This window comes from Eleutherodactylus coqui, chromosome 4 (genome assembly GCF_035609145.1).
Source record: "Eleutherodactylus coqui strain aEleCoq1 chromosome 4, aEleCoq1.hap1, whole genome shotgun sequence".
NCBI lineage: Eukaryota > Metazoa > Chordata > Amphibia > Anura > Eleutherodactylidae > Eleutherodactylus > Eleutherodactylus coqui.
Window position 1 is genome coordinate 4,098,017 of NC_089840.1, and position 14,500 is coordinate 4,112,516.

Consider the following 14,500-nt stretch of genomic DNA (forward strand, 5'->3'; position numbering starts at 1 on the left):
TGCAAAAAAAAAGTGATGAAAATGAATCTGTTGAAATCCATGGGTTCTATTCTCTGCATATTGCGCACGCAAATACGTCGGTGTGGAGGGGCCCTGAGGTGGATAGTGAGAAACAAAATGGCAGAAGTTGGCCACTCTTTTCCCCATCCTCATCATATTTGTACCAGCACCCTCTCTGTAACTACCCGTTGTCTCTGCCAGGGTTGGCGCCAGGTGTTTGTGCACCCTCGGGTGACAGTGGGCCCTGTCTACCTTTGCCTTGACTTGATCAAAGTTATCCAGATCACCATGACGCCTCCTCCTATCCCGCAAGTCCTGGTTCTCCTGATGTTCATGCCAGCCTTGATGCTTGTAAAGAAGGCTTCAGGCCAGAATAAAGGGCACAGTCCTTGCTGACGGCTCGGGTCTCTGGACTGGTTCTTACAGTAAAATGCTTTTATTTTGGTATTAAAAAACACACAGCGCTCACTCAGTGTTTCGGGGTCACGCACTAGGATGTAGGGTTCACCGCGGCACCACTGGCCAGGACAGCCACCTATGAGACTTCTTATATAGCAAATCACAGAACTGATAGAAATATTGGTCTCCAGACGAAACCTTCCATCACACAAAATATAGTATGGAGAATTCACAGAAGTCGTGAGCCGCAGGTCAAACATAACTTTTATTGAGGTTATTTTTTTAAAAATTATACCAAAGCGCTACTTCCCTGTTGTCTACACCTCACCTATACATGTCTACACCTCACCTGTACATGTCTACACCTCACCTGAGATCAGCAGTTAGGCACTCCACCTGTACATGTCTACACCTCACCTGAGATCAGCAGTTAGGCACTCCACCTGTACATGTCTACACCTCACCTGAGATCAGTAGTTAGGCACTCTACCTGTATATGTCTACACCTCACCGGAGATCAGCAGTGAGGCACTCCACCTGTACATGTCTACACCTCACCTGAGATAAGCAGTTAGGCATTCCACCTGTACATGTCTACACGTCACCTGAGATCAGCAGTGAGGCACTCTACCTGTATATGTCTACACCTCACCTGAGATCAGCAGTTAGGCACTCCACCTGTACATGTCTACACCTCACCTGAGATCAGCAGTGAGGCACTCTACCTGTATATGTCTACACCTCACCTGAGATCAGCAGTTAGGCACTCCACCTGTACATGTCTACACCTCACCTGAGATCAGCAGTTAGGCACTCCACCTGTACATGTCTACACCTCACCTGAGATCAGTAGTTAGGCACTCTACCTGTATATGTCTACACCTCACCGGAGATCAGCAGTGAGGCACTCCACCTGTACATGTCTACACCTCACCTGAGATCAGCAATGAGGCACTCTACCTGTACATGTCTACACCTCACCTGAGATCAGCAGTTAGGCACTCTACCTGTACATGTCTGCACCTCACCGGAGATCAACAGTGAGGCACTCCACCTGTACATGTCTACACCTCACCGGAGATCAGCAGTGAGGCACTCCACCTGTACATGTCTACACCTCACCTGAGATCAGCAGTTAGGCACTCTACCTGTACATGTCTACACCTCACCTGAGATCAACAGTGAGGCACTCCACCTGTACATGTCTACACCTCACCTGAGATAAGCAGTGAGGCACTCCACCTGTACATGTCTACACCTCACCTGAGATCAGCAGTGGGGCACTCCACCTGTACATGTCTACACCTCACCTGAGATCAGCAGTGGGGCACTCCACCTGTACATGTCTACACCTCACCTGAGATCAGCAGTGGGGCACTCCACCTGTACATGTCTACACCTCACCTGAGATCAGCAATGAGGCACTCCACCTGTACATGTCTACACCTCACCTGAGATCAGCAGTGGGGCACTCCACCTGTACATTTCTACACCTCACCTGAGATCAGCAGTGGGGCACTCTACCTGTACATGTCTACACCTCACCTGAGATCAGCAGTTAGGCACCCCACCTCCACATGCCATGTGACATATCAGGAGACATTTCACTCTGTGATTTTGGTAGGGTGACATATTAACAGCCTGGGACTGCTTATATACAGCAGTTATCTCCAATCTGCTGAGTAGATAGATTGAGATATTATTATATGGACTGATGGATCTGATATCCGCTGTTTATAGCATTGTGTGTAGAACTTCTGCAAGAATGATATAAGTGTTCCTGGATGTTATTTAATCATTGACATTTCTCCTCGGTGACATTTATAGTCTATATAGATGGATGAAAAGAGTTAAGACCCTCTATAGTGTCATTGCTGGACTATATCAAACATCTTGGGGGATTGTTTTGAGCTTTTCGGTCCCATTGGTGATATTTTGGATGTTGTATGGGGTATCTACACTTTTCCCACCCCCCTCTTTCTCTCTTCACCTCTTTCATGTTTTCACTGATATTAGGGAATAATAGGGTGATTAGGGTGCAGGTTCTGGGCGGAGCCGTCCCTGTCAGGACGGGCACCCCGCAACTTTCATCAATAGGTTAGTATCTAGGGGACAGAATAGCTCAGAACAGAAATTGTTTTAAATGGTTGAAACAAAAGGTATGTTCTCTGTTATATATTACTACTGTGAATACTTCATAGGTAATCGGGCCCCCCAACACCATCCAATCAGAGGGTGCTAGACCAAATCTAAGAATCCAATCCATCCTAAAGGATAGTGTTCCAGCAAAGTGTTACCATGCGGCGATTGCTGGTCCTCCCGGGGCGGCGGTTTGCGGGGTCCCGCGGTCGGGGCACGTCACCCCGGCTTGTCGTCCGGTTGCTGGGGGTGTGGGTGGCTGGCCAGCGTGGTTCTGGTGGCGCGCAGCACCATGCGTGCATGCACCTGTGAGGTTCTGCTCGGCCTTCTTAAGAAACCAGTTGCACCCTATTATTGCTGCTCACATGGCGCTATGAATAAGCCCCGATGGTGCCTTCACCCGACACGAGACGTCTAGTAATTTGTGCAAGGACCTGGTGTTCTCATGGCACAGCTCCGCCGTCCCTCCCGCCAGGTTAAGCGGTATGTACACAGGCAATTTTATCGCGTGAGTTCTGTCCAGTTGTGATACGGTGGGAACTCATGCGTGATAATAGCACATTGGTCTCAATATGTTTATTCACACGAACGGTTTTTCTCTTAGCAAATACCCCATCCTATATCCTATCTTTGGGCGATAACATCTATTATATTGCACTCACTTGCCATGCGATTTACATGCGACTGCGATGCGTTTTTCTATTTTAACCATAGAAGGGTATGGAGCGCTTGTCTTCTGCATTCTTGTGATTTGTTCTCCAAACGGGATACCAGCTGAAACAAAAGTATCATCTGTATCCCGCTGAGAATCAGCCAGCGAGTGCTCAATTTCTCTGCAGTGTCTCCACAGGAGAAGGTATGTATTACACAGTGGCCATTTATATTGGACCTCCAGAGTGAGGAGTACTTTTTGTAACTGCTCTCCACTATGGCCATGAGACGAGGATCCTGAACAGAGGACCCCCTTCCTTTTAACTCAGTACTCCTCAATAGGGTACAATAAAATGGGCCTGAGTTATACACTAAATGTCCCATGTTAATAATTACAGATTTCTTATTATATGTTACTTCAGTTTTTTTATAGCTTAAGATTTCCCTTAAAGCGTTAATATTTTGGTTTTTCCTTCTTTTTCATGTTGTCAGCTTCCAAGCCTCAAATAAGTCCTCATGGAGCAAGACGTGGAGAGTTCCATCTCGATACGGCAACCAAAGCTCCTGAAACAAGCCAGGGAGGACCTCACCAAGCAAAAATGTGCGAAACGGAAGATCCAGAGATACGTGCGCAAGGATGGAAAGTGCAATGTCCACCACGGGAATGTCCGAGAGAGATATCGTTACTTGACTGACATCTTCACCACTTTGGTGGATCTGAAATGGAGGTTCAACCTGCTGATCTTCGTCATGGTTTACACAGTAACGTGGTTGTTCTTCGGGTTTATATGGTGGCTTATAGCGTACATTCGAGGAGATCTGGAGCATTTACAAGACAAAACCTGGAGTCCGTGTGTGGATAATCTTAACGGGTTTGTTTCAGCTTTTTTATTTTCAATAGAGACGGAGACAACGATCGGGTACGGACATAGGGTCATCACAGACAAGTGTCCGGAGGGTATCATACTTCTACTCGTACAGTCTGTTTTAGGTTCAATAGTCAATGCTTTTATGGTTGGCTGCATGTTTGTTAAAATATCCCAACCCAAAAAGAGGGCTGAGACTTTGGTCTTTTCAACCAATGCCGTCATTTCCATTCGAGATGGAAAACTGTGTCTGATGTTCCGGGTGGGGGATCTCAGGAACTCACATATTGTAGAGGCATCAATAAGAGCGAAACTAATCAAATCCAAACAGACGAAGGAAGGGGAGTTCATACCGCTAAACCAGACGGACATCAACGTTGGCTACGACACTGGAGATGATCGTTTGTTTTTGGTTTCTCCCCTAATTATAAGCCATGAAATAAACCAGCACAGCCCATTTTGGGAGATTTCAAAAGCTCAGTTACCAAAAGAAGATCTGGAAATTGTGGTCATCTTGGAAGGAATGGTGGAAGCAACAGGTAAGGTTCTTTATACGTTCATTGATTTTCTACTACACCTGCACCTGTGGTTGTGGCCTCCACCGTTTATGGTATTGCTTGGTTGATATCTTAGACTTGGCGTCAGGCCTTAGTCGTGCATTTGGTGAAGGGTCCAAGATCTTCAAACAAGACCTCTCGAAAGCCAGAGCTATCAAAGAAAACACAAGCCATACTATTATTTAAAGCAAAGCCTCCAGTTTTGAGTCAAAATTATGTCCTAGGACCAGAGAAGGATGGGGGGGGAATATATATCCTGCCATCGTTCTTCTATGCTGATATCCCTCTGATCTATCGCTCAGGATCCTGTATTCCGTGATCTAAGATGGACACTGCACTTTGCTAGCTAATACACACTGTGCACTGCCCTTTGATTGACAAGTTCTGATCTTGTCAGCAGTGCTGACTGGGGGCGCCCCAAGCTTTTATGCTACCTGTGAAATAGCCCCCGACCCTGCAAAAAAAACCACCCATTTTACATGGTACATGAGATTTCCAATACATATTTGAACTACTGAGACTTGTCTGAAGTGACAGAGTAATAGTGTCCACAGTAGTAATAGTGACCCCAGTAGTAATAGTGTCCTCAGTAGTAATAGTGTCCTCAGTAGTAATAGTGTTCCCAGTAGTAATAGTGCCCCAGTAGTAATAGTGTCCACAGTAGTAATAGTGTTCCCAGTAGTAATAATGCCCCAGTAGTACTAGTGTCCACAGTAGTACTAGTGTCCACAGTAGTACTAGTGTCCACAGTAGTAATAGTGTTCCCAGTAGTAATAGTGCCCAGTAGTAATAGTGTCCACATTAGTAATAGTGCCCCAGTAGTAATAGTGCCCCAGTAGTAATAGTGTTCCCAGTAGTAATAGTGTTCCCAGTAGTAATAGTGTCCACAGTAGTAATAGTGCCCCAGTAGTAATAGTGCCCCAGTAGTAATAGTGTCCACAGTAGTAATAGTGTCCCAGTAGTAATAGTGTCCCCAGTAGTAATAGTGTTCCCAGTAGTAATAGTGCCCCAGTAGTAATAGTGTCCACAGTAGCAATAGTGTCCACAGTAGCAATAGTGTCCACAGTAGTAATAGTGTTCCCAGTAGTAATAGTGCCCCAGTAGTAATAGTGCCCAGTAGTAATAGTGCCCCAGTAGTAATAGTGTCCACAGTAGTAATAGTGTCCACAGTAGTAATAGTGTTCCCAGTAGTAAATGTGTACACAGTAGTAATAGTGTCCACAGTAGTAATAGTGCCCCAGTAGTAATAGTGTTCACAGTAGTAATAGTGCCCCAGTAGTAATAGTGCCCCAGTAGTAATAGTGTCCACAGTAGTAATAGTGTTCCCAGTAGTAAATGTGTCCACAGTAGTAATAGTGTCCACAGTAGTAATAGTGCCCCAGTAGTAATAGTGCCCCAGTAGTAATAGTGTCCACAGTAGTAATAGTGTTCCCAGTAGTAAATGTGTCCACAGTAGTAATAGTGTCCACAGTAGTAATAGTGTTCACAGTAGTAATAGTGTCCCCAGCAGTAATAGTGTCCCCAGCAGTAATAGTGTCCCCAGCAGTAATAGTGTCCCCAGCAGTAATAGTGCCCCAGTAGTAATAGTGCCCCAGTAGTAATAGTGTCCCCAGTAGTAATAGTGTCCCCAGCAGTAATAGTGCCCCAGTAGTAATAGTGCCCCAGTAGTAATAGTGCCCCAGTAGTAATAGTGCCCCAATAGTAATAGTGTCCCCAGTAGTAATAGTGCCCCAGTAGTAATAGTGTCCCCAGCAGTAATAGTGTCCCCAGCAGTAATAGTGTCCCCAGCAGTAATAGTGTCCCCAGTAGTAATAGTGTCCCCAGTAGTAATAGTGTCCCCAGTAGTAATAGTGTCCCCAGTAGTAATAGTGCCCCAGTAGTAATAGTGTCCACAGTAGTAATAGTGTCCACAGTAGTAATAGTGTCCACAGTAGTAATAGTGCCCCAGTAGTAATAGTGTCCACAGTAGTAATAGTGTCCACAGTAGTAATAGTGTTCCCAGTAGTAATAGTGTCCACAGTAGTAATAGTGTCCCCAGTAGTAATAGTGTCCCCAGTAGTAATAGTGTCCCCAGTAGTAATAGTGTTCCCAGTAGTAATAGTGCCCCAGTAGTAATAATGCCCCAGTAGTAATAGTGTCCACAGTAGTAATAGTGCCCCAGTAGTAATAGTGCCCCAGTAGTAATAGTGTCCACAGTAGTAATAGTGTTCCCAGTAGTAAATGTGTCCACAGTAGTAATAGTGTCCACAGTAGTAATAGTCTTCCCAGTAGTAATAGTCTTCCCAGTAGTAATAGTGCCCCAGTCGTAATAGTGTTCCCAGTAGTAATAGTGCCCCAGTAGTAATAGTGTCCACAGTAGTAATAGTGTCCACAGTAGTAATAGTGTCCACAGTAGTAATAGTGTTCCCAGTAGTAATAGTGCCCCAGTAGTAATAGTGTTCCGAGTAGTAATAGTGTCCACAGTAGTAATAATGTCCACAGTAGTAATAGTGTTCACAGTAGTAATAGTGTCCCCAGCAGTAATAGTGTCCCCAGCAGTAATAGTGTCCCCAGCAGTAATAGTGCCCCAGTAGTAATAGTGCCCCAGTAGTAATAGTGTCCCCAGTAGTAATAGTGTCCCCAGCAGTAATAGTGCCCCAGTAGTAATAGTGCCCCAGTAGTAATAGTGCCCCAGTAGTAATAGTGCCCCAGTAGTAATAGTGTCCCCAGCAGTAATAGTGTCCCCAGCAGTAATAGTGTCCCCAGTAGTAATAGTGTCCCCAGTAGTAATAGTGTCCCCAGTAGTAATAGTGTCCCCAGTAGTAATAGTGCCCCAGTAGTAATAGTGTCCACAGTAGTAATAGTGTCCACAGTAGTAATAGTGTCCACAGTAGTAATAGTGCCCCAGTAGTAATAGTGTCCACAGTAGTAATAGTGTCCACAGTAGTAATAGTGTTCCCAGTAGTAATAGTGTCCACAGTAGTAATAGTGTCCACAGTAGTAATAGTGTCCCCAGTAGTAATAGTGTCCCCAGTAGTAATAGTGTTCCCAGTAGTAATAGTGCCCCAGTAGTAATAATGCCCCAGTAGTAATAGTGTCCACAGTAGTAATAGTGCCCCAGTAGTAATAGTGCCCCAGTAGTAATAGTGTCCACAGTAGTAATAGTGTTCCCAGTAGTAAATGTGTCCACAGTAGTAATAGTGTCCACAGTAGTAATAGTCTTCCCAGTAGTAATAGTCTTCCCAGTAGTAATAGTGCCCCAGTCGTAATAGTGTTCCCAGTAGTAATAGTGCCCCAGTAGTAATAGTGTCCACAGTAGTAATAGTGTCCACAGTAGTAATAGTGTCCACAGTAGTAATAGTGTTCCCAGTAGTAATAGTGCCCCAGTAGTAATAGTGTTCCCAGTAGTAATAGTGTCCACAGTAGTAATAATGTCCACAGTAGTAATAGTGTTCACAGTAGTAATAGTGTCCCCAGCAGTAATAGTGTCCCCAGCAGTAATAGTGTCCCCAGCAGTAATAGTGCCCCAGTAGTAATAGTGCCCCAGTAGTAATAGTGTCCCCAGTAGTAATAGTGTCCCCAGCAGTAATAGTGCCCCAGTAGTAATAGTGCCCCAGTAGTAATAGTGCCCCAGTAGTAATAGTGCCCCAGTAGTAATAGTGTCCCCAGTAGTAATAGTGCCCCAGTAGTAATAGTGCCCCAGTAGTAATAGTGCCCCAGTAGTAATAGTGCCCCAGTAGTAATAGTGTCCCCAGCAGTAATAGTGTCCCCAGCAGTAATAGTGTCCCCAGCAGTAATAGTGTCCCCAGCAGTAATAGTGTCCCCAGTAGTAATAGTGTCCCCAGTAGTAAGTGTCCCCAGTAGTAATAGTGTCCCCAGTAGTAATAGTGCCCCAGTAGTAATAGTGTCCACAGTAGTAATAGTGTCCACAGTAGTAATAGTGTCCACAGTAGTAATAGTGCCCCAGTAGTAATAGTGTCCACAGTAGTAATAGTGTCCACAGTAGTAATAGTGTTCCCAGTAGTAATAGTGTCCACAGTAGTAATAGTGTCCACAGTAGTAATAGTGTCCCCAGTAGTAATAGTGTCCCCAGTAGTAATAGTGTTCCCAGTAGTAATAGTGCCCCAGTAGTAATAATGCCCCAGTAGTAATAGTGTCCACAGTAGTAATAGTGCCCCAGTAGTAATAGTGCCCCAGTAGTAATAGTGTCCACAGTAGTAATAGTGTTCCCAGTAGTAAATGTGTCCACAGTAGTAATAGTGTCCACAGTAGTAATAGTCTTCCCAGTAGTAATAGTCTTCCCAGTAGTAATAGTCTTCCCAGTAGTAATAGTGTCCCCAGTAGTAATAGTGTCCCCAGTAGTAATAGTGTCCCCAGTAGTAATAGTGTTCCCAGTAGTAATAGTGCCTCAGTAGTAATAGTGCCTCAGTAGTAATAGTGCCTCAGTAGTAATAGTGTCCCCAGTAGTAATAGTGCCCCAGTAGTAATAGTGCCCCAGTAGTAATAGTGTCCACAGTAGTAATAGTGTTCCCAGTAGTAAATGTGTCCACAGTAGTAATAGTGTCCACAGTAGTAATAGTCTTCCCAGTAGTAATAGTCTTCCCAGTAGTAATAGTGCCCCAGTCGTAATAGTGTTCCCAGTAGTAATAGTGCCCCAGTAGTAATAGTGTCCACAGTAGTAATAGTGTCCACAGTAGTAATAGTGTCCACAGTAGTAATAGTGTTCCCAGTAGTAATAGTGCCCCAGTAGTAATAGTGTTCCCAGTAGTAATAGTGTCCACAGTAGTAATAATGTCCACAGTAGTAATAGTGTTCACAGTAGTAATAGTGTCCCCAGCAGTAATAGTGTCCCCAGCAGTAATAGTGTCCCCAGCAGTAATAGTGCCCCAGTAGTAATAGTGCCCCAGTAGTAATAGTGTCCCCAGTAGTAATAGTGTCCCCAGCAGTAATAGTGCCCCAGTAGTAATAGTGCCCCAGTAGTAATAGTGCCCCAGTAGTAATAGTGCCCCAGTAGTAATAGTGTCCCCAGCAGTAATAGTGTCCCCAGCAGTAATAGTGTCCCCAGTAGTAATAGTGTCCCCAGTAGTAATAGTGTCCCCAGTAGTAATAGTGTCCCCAGTAGTAATAGTGCCCCAGTAGTAATAGTGTCCACAGTAGTAATAGTGTCCACAGTAGTAATAGTGTCCACAGTAGTAATAGTGCCCCAGTAGTAATAGTGTCCACAGTAGTAATAGTGTCCACAGTAGTAATAGTGTTCCCAGTAGTAATAGTGTCCACAGTAGTAATAGTGTCCACAGTAGTAATAGTGTCCCCAGTAGTAATAGTGTCCCCAGTAGTAATAGTGTTCCCAGTAGTAATAGTGCCCCAGTAGTAATAATGCCCCAGTAGTAATAGTGTCCACAGTAGTAATAGTGCCCCAGTAGTAATAGTGCCCCAGTAGTAATAGTGTCCACAGTAGTAATAGTGTTCCCAGTAGTAAATGTGTCCACAGTAGTAATAGTGTCCACAGTAGTAATAGTCTTCCCAGTAGTAATAGTCTTCCCAGTAGTAATAGTGCCCCAGTCGTAATAGTGTTCCCAGTAGTAATAGTGCCCCAGTAGTAATAGTGTCCACAGTAGTAATAGTGTCCACAGTAGTAATAGTGTCCACAGTAGTAATAGTGTTCCCAGTAGTAATAGTGCCCCAGTAGTAATAGTGTTCCCAGTAGTAATAGTGTCCACAGTAGTAATAATGTCCACAGTAGTAATAGTGTTCACAGTAGTAATAGTGTCCCCAGCAGTAATAGTGTCCCCAGCAGTAATAGTGTCCCCAGCAGTAATAGTGCCCCAGTAGTAATAGTGCCCCAGTAGTAATAGTGTCCCCAGTAGTAATAGTGTCCCCAGCAGTAATAGTGCCCCAGTAGTAATAGTGCCCCAGTAGTAATAGTGCCCCAGTAGTAATAGTGCCCCAGTAGTAATAGTGTCCCCAGTAGTAATAGTGCCCCAGTAGTAATAGTGCCCCAGTAGTAATAGTGCCCCAGTAGTAATAGTGCCCCAGTATTAATAGTGTCCCCAGCAGTAATAGTGTCCCCAGCAGTAATAGTGTCCCCAGCAGTAATAGTGTCCCCAGCAGTAATAGTGTCCCCAGTAGTAATAGTGTCCCCAGTAGTAAGTGTCCCCAGTAGTAATAGTGTCCCCAGTAGTAATAGTGCCCCAGTAGTAATAGTGTCCACAGTAGTAATAGTGTCCACAGTAGTAATAGTGTCCACAGTAGTAATAGTGCCCCAGTAGTAATAGTGTCCACAGTAGTAATAGTGTCCACAGTAGTAATAGTGTTCCCAGTAGTAATAGTGTCCACAGTAGTAATAGTGTCCACAGTAGTAATAGTGTCCCCAGTAGTAATAGTGTCCCCAGTAGTAATAGTGTTCCCAGTAGTAATAGTGCCCCAGTAGTAATAATGCCCCAGTAGTAATAGTGTCCACAGTAGTAATAGTGCCCCAGTAGTAATAGTGCCCCAGTAGTAATAGTGTCCACAGTAGTAATAGTGTTCCCAGTAGTAAATGTGTCCACAGTAGTAATAGTGTCCACAGTAGTAATAGTCTTCCCAGTAGTAATAGTCTTCCCAGTAGTAATAGTCTTCCCAGTAGTAATAGTGTCCCCAGTAGTAATAGTGTCCCCAGTAGTAATAGTGTCCCCAGTAGTAATAGTGTTCCCAGTAGTAATAGTGCCTCAGTAGTAATAGTGCCTCAGTAGTAATAGTGCCTCAGTAGTAATAGTGTCCCCAGTAGTAATAGTGTCCCCAGTAGTAATAGTGCCCCAGTAGTAATAGTGTCCCCAGTAGTAATAGTGTCCCCAGTAGTAATAGTGTCCACAGTAGTAATAGTGTCCACAGTAGTAATAGTGTTCCCAGTAGTAATAGTGTTCCCAGTAGTAATAGTGTCCCCAGTAGTAATAGTGTCCCCAGTAGTAATAGTGCCCCAGTAGTAATAGTGTCCCAGTAGTAATAGTGTCCACAGTAGTAATAGTGTCCCCAGTAGTAATAGTGTCCACAGTAGTAATAGTGCCCCAGTAGTAATAGTGTCCCAGTAGTAATAGTGTCCACAGTAGTAATAGTGTCCACAGTAGTAATAGTGTCCACAGTAGTAATAGTGTCCCCAGTAGCAATAGTGTCCCCAGTAGTAATAGTGTCCACAGTAGTAATAGTGTCCCCAGTGGTAATAGTGTCCCAGTAGTAATAGTGTCCACAGTAGTAATAGTGTCCCCAGTAGTAATAGTGTCCCCAGTAGTAATAGTGTCCCCAGTAGTAATAGTGTCCCCAGTAGTAATAGTGTTCCCAGTAGTAATATTGTCCCCAGTAGTAATATTGTCCCCAGTAGTAATAGTGTCCCCAGTAGTAATAGTGTCCCCAGTAGTAATAGTGTCCCCAGCAGTAATAGTGTCCCCAGCAGTAATAGTGTCCCCAGCAGTAATAGTGTCCCAGTAGTGACCTACAATAGCAAGTGTCCCCCGTAATGTTCCCAATAGTATTAGTGTCCCCCAGTGTGGCCTAAGTAGCAATAGTGTTCTGCCGGTTGTGTTCTCTGTGGAGAAGTCGTGGGGTTGCACTCACAGTAGTGGCAGCAGCTACCACTGGATGATTGAAACTGGGCCAGAGAGTTGAATGCTTGTGGAGTTGTTGCCCGGCTGGCTTGCAGTTGGCAATTTTTTTTTACCAGCCATTAATATGGCCAGAAAAAAAACTACCAGCTGGGTGGCAACCTGCCACCCCTCTGAGGTCCTACCGACTGCTACCTAAGGTGGTAGGCTCAGGTCACTTCATGCTAAGGGCGCCCCTGCTACTGGCCAATCATAGAGGAAGTATAATGCATTGATAGTCTAATACTGCCAATGCACTGTGGAGATGATAGTATGAAGATTGCATTGGACAACTGGAGACGGCAGATCAGAGGGGCATCAGTGCAGAAGACCAACCGGAGGTAAATAACAGCCCCCGCCAGGCCCAGGGCAAAATTTTTTCCCCAAACTAGTGGGTCACTTTAATGGGTTACAATAAATAGGATTACTGCTGGAAGGTCTGAATATTGTATAAGATTCTGCAAGGCTTTCTCAGTTGTCGTCTCACTGATTACTATCAAAGAAATGCGATCAACATAATGATGATATGGTGGAGCTGCCCATGGAGCTGCCCGTGGAGCTGCCCGTGGAGCTGCCCAGGGAGCCTCCCAGGGAGCCGCCCAGGGAGCCGCCCATGGAGCCGCCCATGGAGCTGCCCAGGGAGCCGACATAGAGGGTAGAGGAACCCTAAAGATGACTCTAATCCTACTGGCACTGGGGTTCTGGCAGCAATGTTGATGCAAGCACGGTTTTGCAAATTGATGTGACTTTTTTATGTTTTATGCAACATCTGCCAACATTGTGACAAATGGACGAGCTGAGCCTCGGGGGCGTGGCCTCTCACTGCCTGCAAATTTATTATCATTTACACTAGAAAATTATAGAGTAGGTCTATTCCAGCTCTTAGCTCGCATAGCTTTGACTACCTGGCACCAAAGATGGCCAGAAATGCACTAAATTTATTAAGAGCCGTGCATCTCTCCATATATTATACGCACTTCACCCAGCGCACCTTATATGAAGGCCGGCATAGGAGACACATTTCATATATAGTCTCATGTATTCCCCCTATATGCTCCGTACACACTATTGTCTCAGCAGGGGACAATGGGCTGATTCCCACCCCTGTTACCCCAATCTGGTGGGCCTGTCCCTATCCTGGTGGGATAATTCCCTTTTTGCCTCACTTAAAGTGGTGTATCACAATCAGCCGTCTTCACGTATCCACAGAATAGATGATAGAAGACTGATCTGTGGGGGGCTCACTGCTGTGACACCAATCTATTATGAGAATGGGGGTCCCGTACCCCCTCTTCTTGTCACTGCAGGCTCGTTGTATCCACTGAATGCAGCAGTGGCTATATGTGTGCAGACCTGCTCCATTCATTTAAATAGGGCTGACGGAAATAGTGGAGTACAAATGCACAACACTCTCCACTAGCCCCACTTTAAATGATTGGAGCAGCACTGCACGTGTGTGTGTGTGTGTGTGTGTGTATATATATATATGTATATATATATATATATATGTGTGTGTGTGTGTGTGTGTGTGTGTGTGTGTATGTATGTATGTATGTATATATATATATATATATATATATATATATATATATATGTGTGTGTGTGTATCCGGGGTCAGTACAGAGATCTCTCCCAACCTCTATTATACCCAGGACTGTAACAAGGGGGCGCTCTACTTACTATGTTTGGATGTATCAGGAGTCAGTACAGAGATCTCTCCCATCATCTATTATACCCAGGACTGGAACAAGAAGGCGCTCTAATAACTATGTATAGATATATCAGGGGTCAGTACAGAGATTTCTCCCATCATCTATTAGGGCTCCCACCCACTGGCGATTTTTTTTCCTTTGCGTTTTGTGTTTTTTCTCAAGAGCAATTAGTATAGAATGTGTTCCTGTCCACTGGCGTTTTTTTTTTCGGTCCGTTGCAATTTTTAACATAGGAACTGTCAGTTGCATATGTGTCCTTATTTTACTCCTAATTCACCCATGAAAGTCAATGGAAAAGGCGCGAAAAAGCCGCAAAAAACGCAGCGGAAAATGCTGCGTTTTTCACGCACGAAAATCGCAAACGCCAGTGGGTGGGCGCCCTTATACCCAGGATGGTAACAAGGGGGCGCTCTAATAACTATGTATAGATATATCAGGGGTCAGTACAGAGATCTCTCCCATCATCTATTATACCCAGGATGGTAACAAGGGGGCGCTCTAATAACTATGTATAGATATATCAGCAGTCAGTACAGAGATCTCTCCCATCTATTATACCGGGACTGTAACAAGGGGGCGCTCTA

At 44.7% G+C, this 14,500-nt stretch overlaps 1 protein-coding gene across 2 annotated transcripts in view; it reads left to right on the top strand.

The window, feature by feature from the left end:
- KCNJ6 (potassium inwardly rectifying channel subfamily J member 6) overlaps positions 1-14,500 on the top strand; it is a 198,350-nt gene that overhangs the window by 153,155 nt on the left and 30,695 nt on the right. For both annotated transcript variants that reach the window (XM_066598971.1, XM_066598972.1), the window contains exon 2: positions 3,682-4,594. In XM_066598971.1, coding sequence (XP_066455068.1) covers positions 3,706-4,594 — 889 coding nt within the window. In that variant the 5' untranslated portion in view covers positions 3,682-3,705. The remainder of the gene's footprint in view (positions 1-3,681; positions 4,595-14,500) is intronic.